Source organism: Suricata suricatta, chromosome 14 (assembly GCF_006229205.1).
Source record: "Suricata suricatta isolate VVHF042 chromosome 14, meerkat_22Aug2017_6uvM2_HiC, whole genome shotgun sequence".
Classification (NCBI taxonomy): domain Eukaryota; kingdom Metazoa; phylum Chordata; class Mammalia; order Carnivora; family Herpestidae; genus Suricata; species Suricata suricatta.
Genome location: NC_043713.1, coordinates 45854971 through 45870259, shown reverse-complemented (window position 1 = coordinate 45870259; position 15289 = coordinate 45854971). Strand labels below are relative to the sequence as shown.

The window sequence follows — 15289 nt, the reverse complement described above, 5'->3', positions numbered from 1 at the left end:
CCTATTTGCATACTAAGTCACAGTGGTAAATATGTTTACTAAGGCTTTGAAAAATATTGGCTCTGTTTAATACACGTTTTTTGTCCTGAAAATTTCAGATCCAAAGACACTAACATGTATAAGTAACATCTTAAGAATATATACATTTAGTTTGTCCTGATGAGTTTTAATGTAATTACAGGCAGGTGCTCCGATTCTTTAGTGTGATTAACTGCTGCTAATATTGAGCATTAAGCTAAACCAGGGACTTCCTAGACAATTTACATAAATTATGTTATTCATCTCTCAATACACCTCTAAAGTACAAATTATTCTCCTAACTTTACCCAGAAGGAAACCCTATGCAGGGCGGTACAGTAGGTTCCCCGGGGTCTCACAGGTAGGAAGAAGCAAAGCTGGGATAAATCCCATCACCTGGCTCTAGAGCTTAGTTGAGTTACTCTCCACGTAGTAGAATCAGAAAATAATTGTTTAAAATGACTATTTCTGGGATTAGCTCCTTGAAAGTCCCATTTGGAAAGTCTCAGATGGGGTAACTCCATGCAGAGTACAGGGACATTAGAGAAATGCCGAAGTGGGCATATCCTGAGTTTCATGGACGGCAAGCAGCCGAATGAAAAGAGAGTGACGACACTTTTTGGTGCAGGAAGTCCCCAGGGCATTTCCGGGATGCACACTGTCACACTATAAAAGGTAAAGTCCAGGCAGACGCTTCTACAGCTCAGGACTCACATGTTTTACATGGTTCATCATTCTAGTTGGGCAAAGTTCCTTTTAGAAGAATGAAGAGAACTTTACTCAGAATTCTAGCCTAACTGATGTCCAGGTGGAGCTGTGGACCATTGTTTTAAGGAGAATCTAAGTCTTCATGGAATCTAGAAGATTTTGCCAGGTGCTGCCCTCCCCTGCCCCCCACATCAGATCGGCCTGCACAGCTAAGCAGAGACAGAGATATTCCAAATATCTAATATACCACACTTAAAATTCAAAGCACAAAACAAGTAGCTCATATGGAGAAGTGTACATGAAATTATATCCTACACTTTGGGGAGTCTGTGCTTTCTGAGAGAACTTCTGGGTAATTTTATGAGGAAACATAAAGGGGGTGTGACAACAGGAAAAGAGCATTTTCTTTTCCTATTTTCTCAACAGTGAAAAGTCACAATGAAATCCCATTAAACTGGCACAGAGAGTGGTTCAAAGTCTGTCAGGCAAACCTCAGACTTCCTAATTTCCGAATCTCAAGTTTCCATAAACTTTGTTGTACATCACTTTTATGCCAACATTAAGATTCCCTTCCAAACAATATGTAAGGAAACATGGCTGCTTAATGTTAGAAAACTGACAGTTAATTTACCATTCCAATACATTTCCTTAGGATGCTCCAGATACTGAAGTCATTTCTGGAAAACATAGGGGAGGGCAGGCTTGTTCTGAAAAAAGAAAAGAGAAATAAACATTTAATTTTAATGCCATTGACACTAGGAGGGAAACATTATTGCCATTAATATGAACACCACAGGCATGCATGTATAGACACCTTAAAATGTGCCTCTCTGTAGACAGAGGAAAACAGGGTCTGTCAGAGGCTGTACCCTGATCACTGCTATGCTGGCCCCTGAAAAGTGTCACAACAGATCCACTGACCCTGTGCCCTTGGTGTTATTGACCCTAATGATCCCAGCTCCCCTGCTGGCGTCCAACTTTCTGCCCCACCTCACAGGCTCATCTTCCTGTCACGCACTGGGACAGCAGACTCTGGTTTGCTTTGAGACACACCTACCATATCTGGACGCTTCATACGTGATTGCACTCCAGCTGCTATATAATGTAAACAAAATGCCATCACAGGGCCTGTTTTTAAGAAACTAAATGGAAAAAAGCAAATGAGCTATAAGGCCAAAGTAAAATTTAGGCCCAGCGTCATTCATTAGCTCTTTCCCAAAGACACTGCTGTCAAACAAAATTTAGCCCCTCTGGATATGCAGGAAACCCCTTGCAAATTAACCTCTACAGAAGGAGCACTGTCAAAGGCTCTGCAGGGGTCTGGAGGTAGCAGAAGGCTGGTGGATGTTGGTGCAGAGTGGCCTGGATAAGCCACGTGTCAGGGTTCAGGCATCCAGGCCTGGCTGATGAGAAGGTGACCTCCCTTCCACAGATCACAATGACAGCACTACTGGGGTAGTGGAGACAGGTGCACAGACCACCCTTCTAAAACTGTTAAAATAGTACATTCTTTTTGGTTATCTTAGATTATGGCAAGAGATGCTGATATAGCAACTGCTGCTTAGAATACACGTACGTAACTAAAGCATCAAACAAAATAGTAAACACAGTCAGAGGCTGTGTTTTATAAAGAACTTTTATTCTACAAACTAATTTGCATTACAGAAGTTAACATAAAGTTTTAAAATAAATAATACTTTTAAATCCTCCATGGTAAGATCCTTCTGATTTCTTTTTCTTTTTAAGGAACACACACTGTTCATTTGGCAGATCTGTCATCTAACCAATCTGCTGGATAAGTAGCCACAGATGGTATTTAAATCACATTCCCCACCATCCAGGACCATGAATCTCTATGACATGAGCGGTGGAACCCAGGGACAGAATCCCCACCGTCATCCACAATCTGCATGTTCAGTGCAGTTGTAGAGAGGTGCATAGTTGCCCCTGAACACTGGTTGGACAGAGTCCCCACCGTCATCCACAATCTGCATGTTCAGTGCAGTTGTAGAGATGTGTATAGTTGCCCCTGAACACTGGTTGGACAGAGTCCCCACCGTCATCCACAATCTGCATGTTCAGTGCAGTTGTAGAGAGGTGTATAGTTGCCCCTGAACACTGGTTGGACAGAGTCCCCACCGTCATCCACAATCTGCATGTTCAGTGCAGTTGTAGAGAGGTGCATAGTTGCCCCTGAACGCTGGTTGGAGCTGCACGGGTCCGCTGACATGTGGGTTCTTTAAATAAATATGGTACAGTGCTATACACGTATTTCCTCTTCCTTATGATTTTCTAAAATCTCACTTTATTGTAAGATATAGTATATAATACACATGACATACAAAATATGTGCTAAGGACTATTTACATGTTTTTGGTAAGGCTTCCGGTCAACAGTAGGCTATCAGTAGTTAAGTTTTTGAGGGTTCAAAAATTATATATGGATTTTCGACTGCCCAGGAAGTGAACTGTCCAAGGGTCAACTATCCAAAGTTTCTATCTTTTGTCTGTGAATCGGTCAGCCAGAAATGGAACAGATGCTAGAAGTCTGAGCCTGGGATAAGCTCTGTGAAGGCTGGATGGGGGGCTGCAATCCCTCCCGGCCACGGCCGACACTGAGAGCACAGGTATGTATCACTATATTGATTAAAAGCAAGAAGACCAAGAAACATTCTGGAAACAGAAGATAAAAGACACCCACAGTTTTTTTGTTTTTTAATTTTCAGTTTAGAGATCATTACAGGATTGCCAGACCAGAATCCCACCTGCGAACAGCCCACATTCATTTTCATGCACTTATCTCAGTATGGTATGTTAGGAAAATTTGGTGCCCATTCATCAGGAGGCCAGATTATCTGCAACATTATCTATTCCAGAGCTGAACCAGAAGGCAGAGGTAAAAGGGTCTGTGAAAGGTAACAGGCCATCACAAAGTCCCTGCTATCTTCTTGTGTAAGACCTGTAAAAGCAAACTCCTTTAGATCAGACTGTGTGCAATATGCTGATCAAAAACTGCAAGAGAAACCCTGGCCTCCGGGACAAGTGCACAACATGGAAGGCACAGCACAGGGAAAGACCTCGGGGTTGTTGACCGTAATCTGAGTCAATAGCATGACGACGCTGCCAAAAAGGCAGGTGCAATCTCAGACCGCCAAAAGGAGAAGAGCAGCTAGAATATTCCCAAAGGGGAACTCTGCAAGGATCAGACCAGAGCCAGGATGCAGATCCATGCACCCCTTTTAAAAGAAACCTGAACAATCCCACTCAGGAAGACGTACCAGAGGCCAGGCAGATGTGTCTGGGAAACATTTCTTACAAGAAATGGATGAAAGAAATGTGTGGTCCAAAACAAAGAAAAGAAACTGGAGATCTGGGGAACAGTCGGCATGACAGAGGTCTTAGGGCAATAGAGGACGGGGCCAGGAGCAACAGCATCCCACCACCACTCTCTGCGCCCCTGCCAACAAAAACACTCCCTAAGCGCCTCTGCCTGTTTCAGTATTCTCCACAGCACGGATCGACACTCGACATACTACTGTAGGTCCTCAAATATTAACCACTTCCCCCAAGTGGTATACCGGAGTACTCATGTTTCACTACTGCGGTGTCCCTGCTGCCCAGGCAGTGCCTAACACAAAGGGGGAGTTGCAGTACTTGATGAATGAACTTTGGCATGCATAAGGCCTTTTAGCATGCATTCTCTCTTTCATAAAGAATTTGGTTTATTCTGTGCTACCCAAGTGATCAAAATGGGGACCACTGGTAGAAGTTACCAGTAGGATACTGATAGAAAAGTCTTATAATTAATTCCAAAAATGATAAACAAGAGATTCTTATTTAAGTAAAGGTTTCAAACAGCGGCTGAATGATCCCTTTCTGTCACGGCCCAGAAAGGCATCCCTGCGCTGGGTGGGAAGCTGATCTAGAAGAGCTAGGCCAGGGATGTCACTCAACACCCGATAAGGAAGACCATGGGCCCCCATACAAAGAACGACCCAGCCCCAAATGTTAGTGGTGCTGAAGTGGAGAAACCTCCCACAGAAATATGAAAGCTTCATATAGAGGTTTAAATTTTGCAGTGGCTACATTAAAAAAAAAAAGAGAACAAGATAAATTCATTTCAATAATATATTTTATTTGAGAATGATTTCAGCACCATGGTGCCATGAGTCATTTGTTTTCTCTCCTGATTTACAACTAATTGGACATACGTACCCTGGGGGGTGGCAAGGGGGACCACAGTGTCTCTGCACAACATAGCAGGATGCCCAAGAAATCCATCCGTCTGTGTACCCTAGAGTGGGTGGACTGGCCCGTGGACGAGGAAGTGGACCTGGCAGCTGCAGACTGTGAGGACAGAGAAGGCAGCAGCCAGTCCCGCACTGAGCCAGCACACAACCTTTCTGGCAGAGGAGGTGGAGGGTTAAGGCAGTGAGTGGGGGTCTGTCTGCAAACAGGTGGAGCTGAAGGGACTGGGCACCCTGATGAGACACCTCTGAAGGAAAGCGTCCGCTGTCAGCCCCAAGAGGCTGGCCCACAAACCTCTGGAACCCCTCCCACTTGAAGTTTCCCTGAGCAGGCCATGAGTACACCCAAAGCCCCAAGTGTGAAGTACACACCTCCCTCCCACTCTGCCACCACCCTGTGCTTTTTTTCATGCTCCCACCCTTAGCAGGAAGTCAGTTCTGGTAACAAAACCCAAAATGGTATACTATAGCCCCATCTTCTGGAAAACAAAAGGAAAACCCTTATTCAACCTGTTAACTATAAAGAAAACCTTGGCTAAATAAGGTGTTTACTACTTCAAATGTGGAGGCAAGGACATTTCTCACCACACACCATGAAAAATCACATAATATAAAACTCTATCATGACCATTTTCCAGCAATGGAACCCAAGGACATGGAATACTGCAATCTAATTAATAATTTAAAACAGCAGTTATGATGAAATCCAATGAGCTACATGAAAACCCTAATGGCAACACAATGATCTCAGGAATAAAATTAATGAATTGAAGTGCTTTACCAGAGAGACTGAAATTCTAAAAAAAAAAAAAAAAAAAAAAAAAAAGAAGAAGAAGAAGAAACAAATTCTGTAACTGAAGGACTCAATAAATGAGATGAAGAATGCACTGGAAACAGAGCAGAGCTTATGGAAGAGAGAATTAGCAAGCCTGAGGAGAGAAATATAGAAATGATTAAGGTGGAAGGAGAGAACAAAGAGTTTGAAAAAGTGAAAACTCCTTATGAGAACTATCTGACTCCATTAAAATGCTAACAGAAGAATGAGTATCTCAGAAGGAGAGGAGAGGAAGAAGGAAACAGAGAGCATATTTAAAAAAATAAATAGCTGAGAACTCCCCAAACCTGGAGAAGCAAATGGATATGTAGGTCCACGAAGCTAACATCTTATTACCTCAAGGCAAAAAGATCTTCTCTCAGACACATTATATTAAAACTGTCAAAGTCAATAATAATGAATGAATTTGGAAGACACGATGGCGGGAGAGACAGTAACCTACAAAAGTACTCCCAGTAGGCTGTCAGCAGATTTCGCAGGGGGAATACAGGCCAAGAGAGAATAGAATGACAAATTCAAAATACTGAAAGATAAAAACTGCCAGCCAAGAACAGTCCGCCTGGCAAAGGAGAAATTAAGGCCTTTCCCAAAACCAAAAGTTAAAGGAGTTCGCCACCACTGGACCTGCCTTAAAAGAAATGTTGAAAGGGACACTTCAAGCAAAAATGAAAAGATGACAATACACAAAACTCAACCTGATTAACCAGGCAAGTAATAATACGGTAACTTTTGTTTTTTAGAATACTATATTAAATTTAGAGCATACAGTAAAAGAACATTTAAAAGTAACTAAACCTACTACAACTTGGTAACAAAATCATAGCCTACAAAGAGATAATCTGTAACAATAAAGGATAAAACTTTTGTAGATGAATGAAGATAGATTGGTATCAACAGAAAAAGGACTACTTTATTTATGAGATGTCTTATGTAAACCTCATGGTCACCACAAAGCAAAAATCTACAACTAAGACACAAAATGTAAAACAGAGGGAGACTGATCAAATTACCAAGGAAAACCGCCAACTTACAAAGGTAGACAGAAATAGAAGGAAAAAGAAACAAAGGAGAGACAAAACAACCAGAAGGCAAAAGATAAAATGGCAGTAATAAGTCTTTACATAACAATAATCACTCTAAATGTAAATGAATTGACTCACCAATCAAAATGCAGAGTAGCTGAGTGGATTAAAAAAACAAGAGCCAACTATGTGTTGCCTAATGAGTCTCATTTCAGCCCTAAAGGCCACATGGGCTCAACAAGAAAGAATGGAAGGTGACAGTCCAAGCAAAAAAAAAAAAAAAAAAAAAAAGAAAAAGAAAAGAAAAAAGAAAGAAAGAGAGAGAGGTTAGTGTAATCATACTTACATCAGGCAACATAGATTTCAAGCCAAAAAGGGTAACAGAAGGCAAAGAAGGTCATTATATAATGATAAGGGGGAGGGGTCAATATATTAGGCAGATATAATAGTCATAAATATATACAGTCCCAACACCTGAGCACTGAGTATGTATTTAAGCAATTAATAATAGATCTTAAGGAAGAAATAGAGAATAATACAATAAGTACAGAAGAATTCAGTACCCCAGGATCAGCAATGGATAGACCATCCAAAGAACACTAAAAGCAAACCACAGAGTAGATGGATTTTTACAGAATGTTCTATCCAAAAGCAGCAGAATGCATTCTTAAGTGCACACAGATTTTCCAGGACAGAGCATGTTGCAGGCCACAAATCTTAGAAAATTCAAAAGACTGAAGTCATACCAACTATCTTCTCTGATCACAATGCTTGATTAAAAGGAAAGGGAGATCTTCAAATATGTGGAAACTAAACAACGTTCTTCTAAACAACCAGTGGGTCAAAAAAGAAACCAAATGAGAAATAACAAATTATCTTGAAACTAATGAGAATGAAAGCACAACCTATCAAGTATTGTGGGATACAACAAAGCGATTCTGAGAAGAAAATATATAGCAATAAATGTATGTGTTAAGAAATTTGATCTCAAATAAACAACCTAACTTTTTAACAAGGAACTAGATAAAGAACAGATTAAGCCCAAAGTTAGCAGAAGGAAGGAAATAATAAGGATCAAAGTATAAATAAGTAAATAGAAAAACAATAAAAGACCAATGAAACTAAGATCTGATTCTTCAAAAATATAAACAAAATTGATGAACCTTTAGCTAGACTAAGAAAAAAAGAACACTCAAGTGAAAGCAGAAATTACAGGGGCGCCTGGATAGCTCAGTTGGTTAAGCGTCTGACTTGGGCTCAGGTCATGATATCATGGTTTGTGGGTTAGAGCCCCACCCTAGTTTCTGTGCTGACAGCTCAGAGCCTGGAGTCTGCTTGGGATTCCGGTTCTCCCCCTGTCTCTGCCCCTCCCCCCACTCACGCTCACTTTCTCTCTCTCTCAAAAATAAACATTTAAAAAAAAAAGAAATTACAACTGAAACTATAGAAATGCACAGAATTATAAGGCTACTATGAACAATTATATGCCAATAAATTATATAACCTAGAATACATTTAGGTTATATTTTTAGGATCCGTTACAAATCTAGGATACATTTCTAGAACTCATATCCTACCAACACTGAGTTAAGAAGAAATAGAAAATCTGAACAGTCCAATAATGAGAAAAGAGATTAAACCAGTAATTAAAAAAAAATAAACCCTACCAACACAGAAAACACCAGGACCAGACAGTTTCACTGAAGAATCTATCAAACATTTAAAGGAGAATTAGCACCAATCACCCCAAACTTTTATGAAATACCAAGGAACACTTCCAAACTCATTCTGTGAAGCTAGCATTACTTTGATACCAAAACCAGACAAGGATACCACAAGAAAATGATAAACCAATATCCCTGATGAGTACAGATGCAAACATTCTCAACAAAATATTAGCAAACCAAATTCAAGAGCACATTAAAAGATTATGTACATCAGGACCAAGTGGAATTTATCCCTGGGATGTGAGTATTGTTCAACATACACAACACATTACATCAATAAAATGGAAGATAATAATCACAGGATCATCTCAATAGATCCAGAAAAAGGATTCAACAAAATACATCCTTTCATGATTAAAAACCCTTAACAGACTGGGTATGGAAGGAACATACCTCAACATAAGAAAGTCTGTATGTGACAAACTCACAGCTAAGATTATACATATTGGAGAGAAACAGAAAGCATTTCTTCTAAGATCAGGAACAAGGCAAGGATGCCTACTCTCACCACTCATATTTGATAGAACACTGAAGTCCTAGCTGGAGCAATGTAGGCAAGACAAAGAAATAAAAGGCTTCTATTATGATGGTGTGAAAGTCATATGCATTGAATTTTTAAAAATGTTTTTATTTTATTTTAAAGAGAGAGAGACAGCGTGAGCAGGGGAGGGTCAGAGAGAGAGGAAGACACAGAATCTGAAGACAGGCTCCAGACTCTGAACTAGCTGTCAGCACAGAGCCTGACACGGGGCTTAAACCCATGAACCATGAGATCATGACCTGAGCCAAAGGAGGACGCTTAACCGACTGAGCCACCCAGGCACCCCTGTATGCACTGAATTTTGATCTTTTCCTGGGCTACATGTACAGTACTCTATCATGATGCCAGATAATGGCAGCCACAGCCCCCAGTCAACCACAAGATCACAAGGGTAAACAACCAATACACTTATAACCATTCTGTACCCATATAACCATTATGTTTTTCACTTGTAGTCAGTATTCAATAAATTACATGAGATATTCAACACTTTATTATAAAATTGGTATTAGATGATTTTGCCCAACTGTATGCTAATATAAGTATTCTGAGTATGGTTAAGGTAGACTAGGCTAAGCTATGATGTTAGGTAGGTTAGCGATATTGAATGCATCTTCAACTTATGATAATTTAACTTATGATGGGTTATTGGGATATAACCCCATTGCAAATTGAGGAAGTGGAGTCAAGAAACCCCCAAAGAATCAGTAAAGACAAAAACCAAAAAAACTTCCCCCACACATAAAACTGTTGGAATTAACCAACAATTTCAGTAAAGTAGCAGAATACAAAATCAACGTATGGAAATCAATTACATTCCTTTATATTAATGATGAAGCAACTGAAAAAAAAATTTAAAAACTCATCCCATTCTCATTAGCATCAAAAACAATAAAATAGTTAGGAATAAACTTAACCAAGGACATGAAAAATCCAGACAATGAAAACTACAAAACTCTGCTGAAAGTAAAGATGCAAACAAATGGCAAGACATCCATGTTCATAGATCAGAAGAATTAATACTGTTAATACAGCTACACTAGCCAAAGCAATCTAGAGATTCAATGGAATCCCCAAAATATCAAAGACATTCTTTGCAGAAAAAGAAATCATCTTAAAATTTGCATGGGACCACAAAAGACCCCAAATAGCCGAATCAATTCTAAGAGAAAAAGAACAAAGGTGAAGGTATCACACTTCTGGATTTCAAACTATACAATAAAGCCACAGTAATAAAAAACCAGTAAGTACTGGCACAAAAATAAACACATAAACCAAAGGAACAGAACAGAAAGTCCAGAATTAAACCCCAGCATTTCTGCTAAACTAATATTCAACAAGAAAGCAAAGAATACCCAGTGGAGAACGGATGGTCTCTTCAACAAATGGTGCTAAGAAAAACTGCAAACACAACAATGAAACTGGACCCCAATCTCATACCACTCAAAAAATAATTAGAAATGGATCAAAGACTTAAACATAAGATCTCATACCATAATACTCCTAGAAGAAAATACAGGGAAGGTCATCAATATTGGTCTTCGCAATTTGGGGGGCAGGATGTCAAAAGTACAAACAACAAAAGAAAAAAAATGGGACTACATTAAACTCAAGCTCTGTACAGCAAAAGCAACAAAATAAAAAGACAACCTAAAAAAAAAAATTCTGCTAACCATATATTAAAGAGGTAAGGTCTAAAATACATAAATAACTCATGTCAGCCTGGGACACCTGAGTGGCTCAGTTGGTTGAGCATCCAACTCCAGCTCAGGACATGATCTCACAGTTTGTGAGTTCGAGCCCCTCATTGGGTTCGCTGCTGTCCGCAATCAGTGCAGAGCCCACTTTGGATCCTATGTCCCCTTCTCTCTCTGCCCCTCCCCCGCTTACACTCTCACTTAAAAAAAAAGAAAATTAAAAAAAAAAACCTCAGTCAACTTAATAAGAAAATTCCAAACAATCTGATTAAAAAGTAGGCAGAACTAAATAGACATTTTTCCAAATCAAAATGGCCAACTGACACATGAAAATATGCTCAATATCATTCATCATCAGGAAAATGCAAATCAAAGCCACAATGAAGTATCACCTCACACCTGTCAGAATGGCTATCAAGAAAACAAGACAACAGAAGAAACTATCATGAATGGCTGTCATCAAGAACAGAAGACAACAGAAGAAACTATCAGAATGGCTATCATCAAGAAACAAGAAGACAACCTTGTTGACTAGAATCTAAGTGGTCCAACCACTATGGAAAAAAACATGGAAATTCCTCAAAAAATAAAAAATAGATCTACCATATGATCCAGCAATTCTACTCCTGTGTACATCTCCAAAGGAAATGACAACAGGACACACTCCTATGTTTACTGCAGCATTATTTACAATAGCCAAGACGTGGAAACAACCAAAATGCACATCAATGAATGAATGAGTTAAAAAGAGGTGGTATGCACACACAATGGAGTATCCCTCTGTCATGAGAAAGGAAGATATCCTCTAATTTGCAACAACACAGATGACTTTGAGTACATTACACTAAGTGAGAGAAGTCGGAGAAAGACAAGTCCTATATGGTATCACTTATACGTGGAATCGGAAAAAGCTAAACCTGTAGTACGGAGAGTAAAATGGTGGTTCCTAGGGGTTGGGGGGATAAAAGTGATGGTGTTTAAGAGTACAAACCTGCAAGGAGTAATAAATAATCCACGGAGACCTAATGGACAGAATAACGAACACAAGCCATACTATACTATAAAACACATATTGTATTTCACACAATATATCCAAAACATTTGCATGTCAACATGTAAGCAATACAAAACACTGAGACACTTTACATTTTTTCCCATCTTAACACTTCAAAATCCAATGTGTATTTTATATTTAGAGCACACATCTCCATTTGGCTCAATTTTCAACAATTAAAGTGAAGTCTAACCTTACCAAAACGAGAAAGGGGCAATGTAATAGAAAAATATTTTAGTCTCATTGTTATAATTAAGTTGTATTAACGAAGATTGAAACTAAAATTGTGTTTCTCCTTCACACTAACCACATTCAAGTGATCAAAAACCACAGGCAGCTAGTGGCTACTACTGGACATGTCCGATTTCTGTGACTGCTTCTGGAAAACACAAAAACAGTACTGCTCTAAGCCTGTGGGAGAAGAACCAAAAGTCACTCAATATAGGAGTCTACAGTCAATGAGAAACAGGTCTATACTAATCATTAAGAAAATGATAAGTCTTCTGTAATATTTTTGAAAGCACAGGGAATAAACAATTTTAATAATTAGGTAGCAGATTTAAAACCTTTAAAATGATTTCTACTCAAAAGGAGATGTTTCTATATTTTAAAAAATTTATTCCCCCTACCACACACAAAAAATATCCCTATTGATACTGGATGAAGGGGAATGACTCCAGGCAGAAGTAAGAACAGAAGAGAGAGAAGCAATCAGAATTTTCAGGCTGAAACCATAGATCAGTTATTCTCTTTCCTTGGAGTTTATCTGAGAGTCATTATATCCTGAATTCTATGCTTCCTTTTTTTCTTCACACAGAGAGAAAACACCCTGTACCAGGGACTGAGAGTGATGTGTCCTGGTTCTATTTTCAAGCACACAGATGACGTTACGACTGTCCGCACAACAACACAATAACTGGTTTTGAGTGAAAAGCCTCACCACGGTTCTTTTATGTGCGTGAAGCGAACAGCTCAGTGCGTTATCCCGCCACTATTCCCACCTACCCGGTGTTGTGGACAGACCCCTGGTGGAACCAAATTAGTGTGACCCAGAGTCCCCCTTCTTCTGGGGAGTGGAAGAGGGGGGGAGGTTGTTCAAGTTCAGGAGATCACTCGCTCCTAAATCTTTAAGGTACTTTTAGGTGGCAGAAACTGTATGTGAGGCTCAGCCAAACAGAGCCTCTCAAATTCACGGCTGCACGGGCCCTTCTGATCCGCCTGCGGACAACGGGCCCACTGCCTTCCTGCTCTTGCCCCATGGATTGCTCTGGTAAACACAGAACTGTTGGCTCACAGAGGCTCTCTGAAAAAGAGAAGAAAAAGATTACACAACAAAGGCAGGCAAAAGTAAGTTCTGGCTGCAAGTAGATGCCAGGTGTTTCATGATTTTCAGGTCTGCTCCTTTCATGAGGCCACATGAGCCACACAAGTCTTATGTCGGGCGTGTGTGTACTCCACTGAAATAGCGTTCTCCGTGGATGTGGGGTCTTTTTCAGAGAGAAATGTAAAGATTGTGGAATGTCAACGAGGGCCACGGCACGCACTCTTGCCACAGCCGACCTGCCCACCCTGGGGCAAACGTCCAAGCCCAGACTCCACAGACGCACACTCACCTAATTCGGGAAGCAGAGCTGTAGGAGACAAAGTGATGCCTGGGACAACTAGTGTCTCATGGCAACCATGTTTCAGTTTCTTACCTGCTCATCAGTCTTTAAGAATCTTAAAAATTTTGTTATTTTTATAAAGTACATATATATTAAGATAAAACATTCAGACATTGGTGATATCATCTCCCCACTACATTAGCTCCTCAATTTGTATGAGCTCTTGGTTATTATGAATATTTATGTGTGTAATATTAATATTCTACCACCAAAATTGCAGATAACTCTTTCCAAGCCATCATTGGTCTTCTGATTCTGCTTACAGTCTAATCTGCCAAACCAAATCTGGGGAGGCTATACATGTTACATCATAATCTATACGTGAAACTTAGCTATCTTTTAATATTTCCTCTATGGACAAGCTAAGAAACACTTCACTGTTCTATTAATAATCGCCACAGAAAAAAGGGTAAATTTCTTTTTTTTTTTTTTTAAGTTTATTTATTTATTTTGAGAGAGACAGAATGCGGGTTGGGGAGGGGCAAAGAGAAAGAGAGAGAAACCTAAGCAGGCTCCATGCCATCAGCGCACGGCCCGACACGGGGCTCGAACCCACGAAACCATGAGATCATGACCTGAGCCAAAACTAAAAGTCGGACACTTAGCTGACTGAGCTACCCAGGCGCCCCAGAAAGGTAAAATCTTAATTTATAAAGTTTTATACTCTTGTTCCTAAATTTTCAAAAGTTTAATTTCTGTATCAAAACCAGCACAACCTACAACAACCAAGATAATCTCAAGCATTTACCTACCTAGAAAAAAGTTATATGGTTCATTTTTCAAATTAAAATATTATGTTATTATGTGCAACCTAAAGCAATCCATGGAGGAACAAGCCCACCATCTAGTCCCATCTCCAACACCAATGTAACAGCACGGAGGGCTCCCCTTCATACGTTCCTCTTTGCACAAACATGCATATACAAGTATATATTCTTTACTGAAATATTACTCTACAGATCACATTTCTCCCAGTGAATAATATATCAAAAACAGCCCTCCAAGTTTCTTTCTGAGATCTTTATGCACAGATGTACAAGCAGATACGTGTAACTTTTTATCACGTAGCAAATCATACACGCTGGTTGTATTTTTAATGCAGTCTTTTCCCCTTTTGTTTTTTTTGCTTGCCCCACTTCCCCATCTCAGCCACCACTGTGTTACCTTGTAACCCCAGTTCAGAGTCTGCTAAGCATTTCTCTGCACTTTTGTACATTTTATCAAATAGTCACAAATAGGGCACGTGTGCACTCAAAGGGGACTTCTGACTGGAAGATTCTAATCCAGAACACTATTTATACACACTTCTAGATGGCTTGCTTTTCCCATTCAGTATTTTGTGAAAATTTATTCAAGTCAAATGGTAAATTCATTCTTTCAAAGAGTGAATCCTAATCCATGACAAGAAATCTGTACACAAAACTACATTTTGCCGTTCTCCATGAAAGGCATTCACTGTTATAATTATTTAGCTCTGACAACACAGCAAAAACATCTTAATATATCACATTCTTCTTTAAATCTGATGCTTTCATTTCTATGGGACAGAGTACTAGGGGTACGACTGCTGGCTCAAAAAGTGTATCTATTTTCTATCTCCCCAGACATTACCAGACTCCTTCCTGAAAAGGTTTTGGTAATTTCGTATTTTACCAACAACGCAGGCAAGCACTTTCTCTCACATCCCCACCAGCACCAATCAGGGTCAGCAAGGTGTTCTTATTCAAGTTTTGTCAGTCTGTCAGAAAGTCCTACTGCATTGCTCTTCTTTGACTAG

The 15289-nt window shown here is 39.7% G+C and overlaps 1 protein-coding gene across 6 annotated transcripts in view; it reads right to left on the bottom strand.

Moving 5' to 3' along the window:
- The window catches only part of OSBPL1A (oxysterol binding protein like 1A), a 226604-nt gene that overhangs the window by 32955 nt on the left and 178360 nt on the right, over positions 1–15289 (bottom strand). For all 6 annotated transcript variants that reach the window (XM_029921355.1, XM_029921356.1, XM_029921357.1 and 3 more), the window contains one exon: positions 1358–1433. In XM_029921355.1, coding sequence (XP_029777215.1) covers positions 1358–1433 — 76 coding nt within the window. The remainder of the gene's footprint in view (positions 1–1357; positions 1434–15289) is intronic.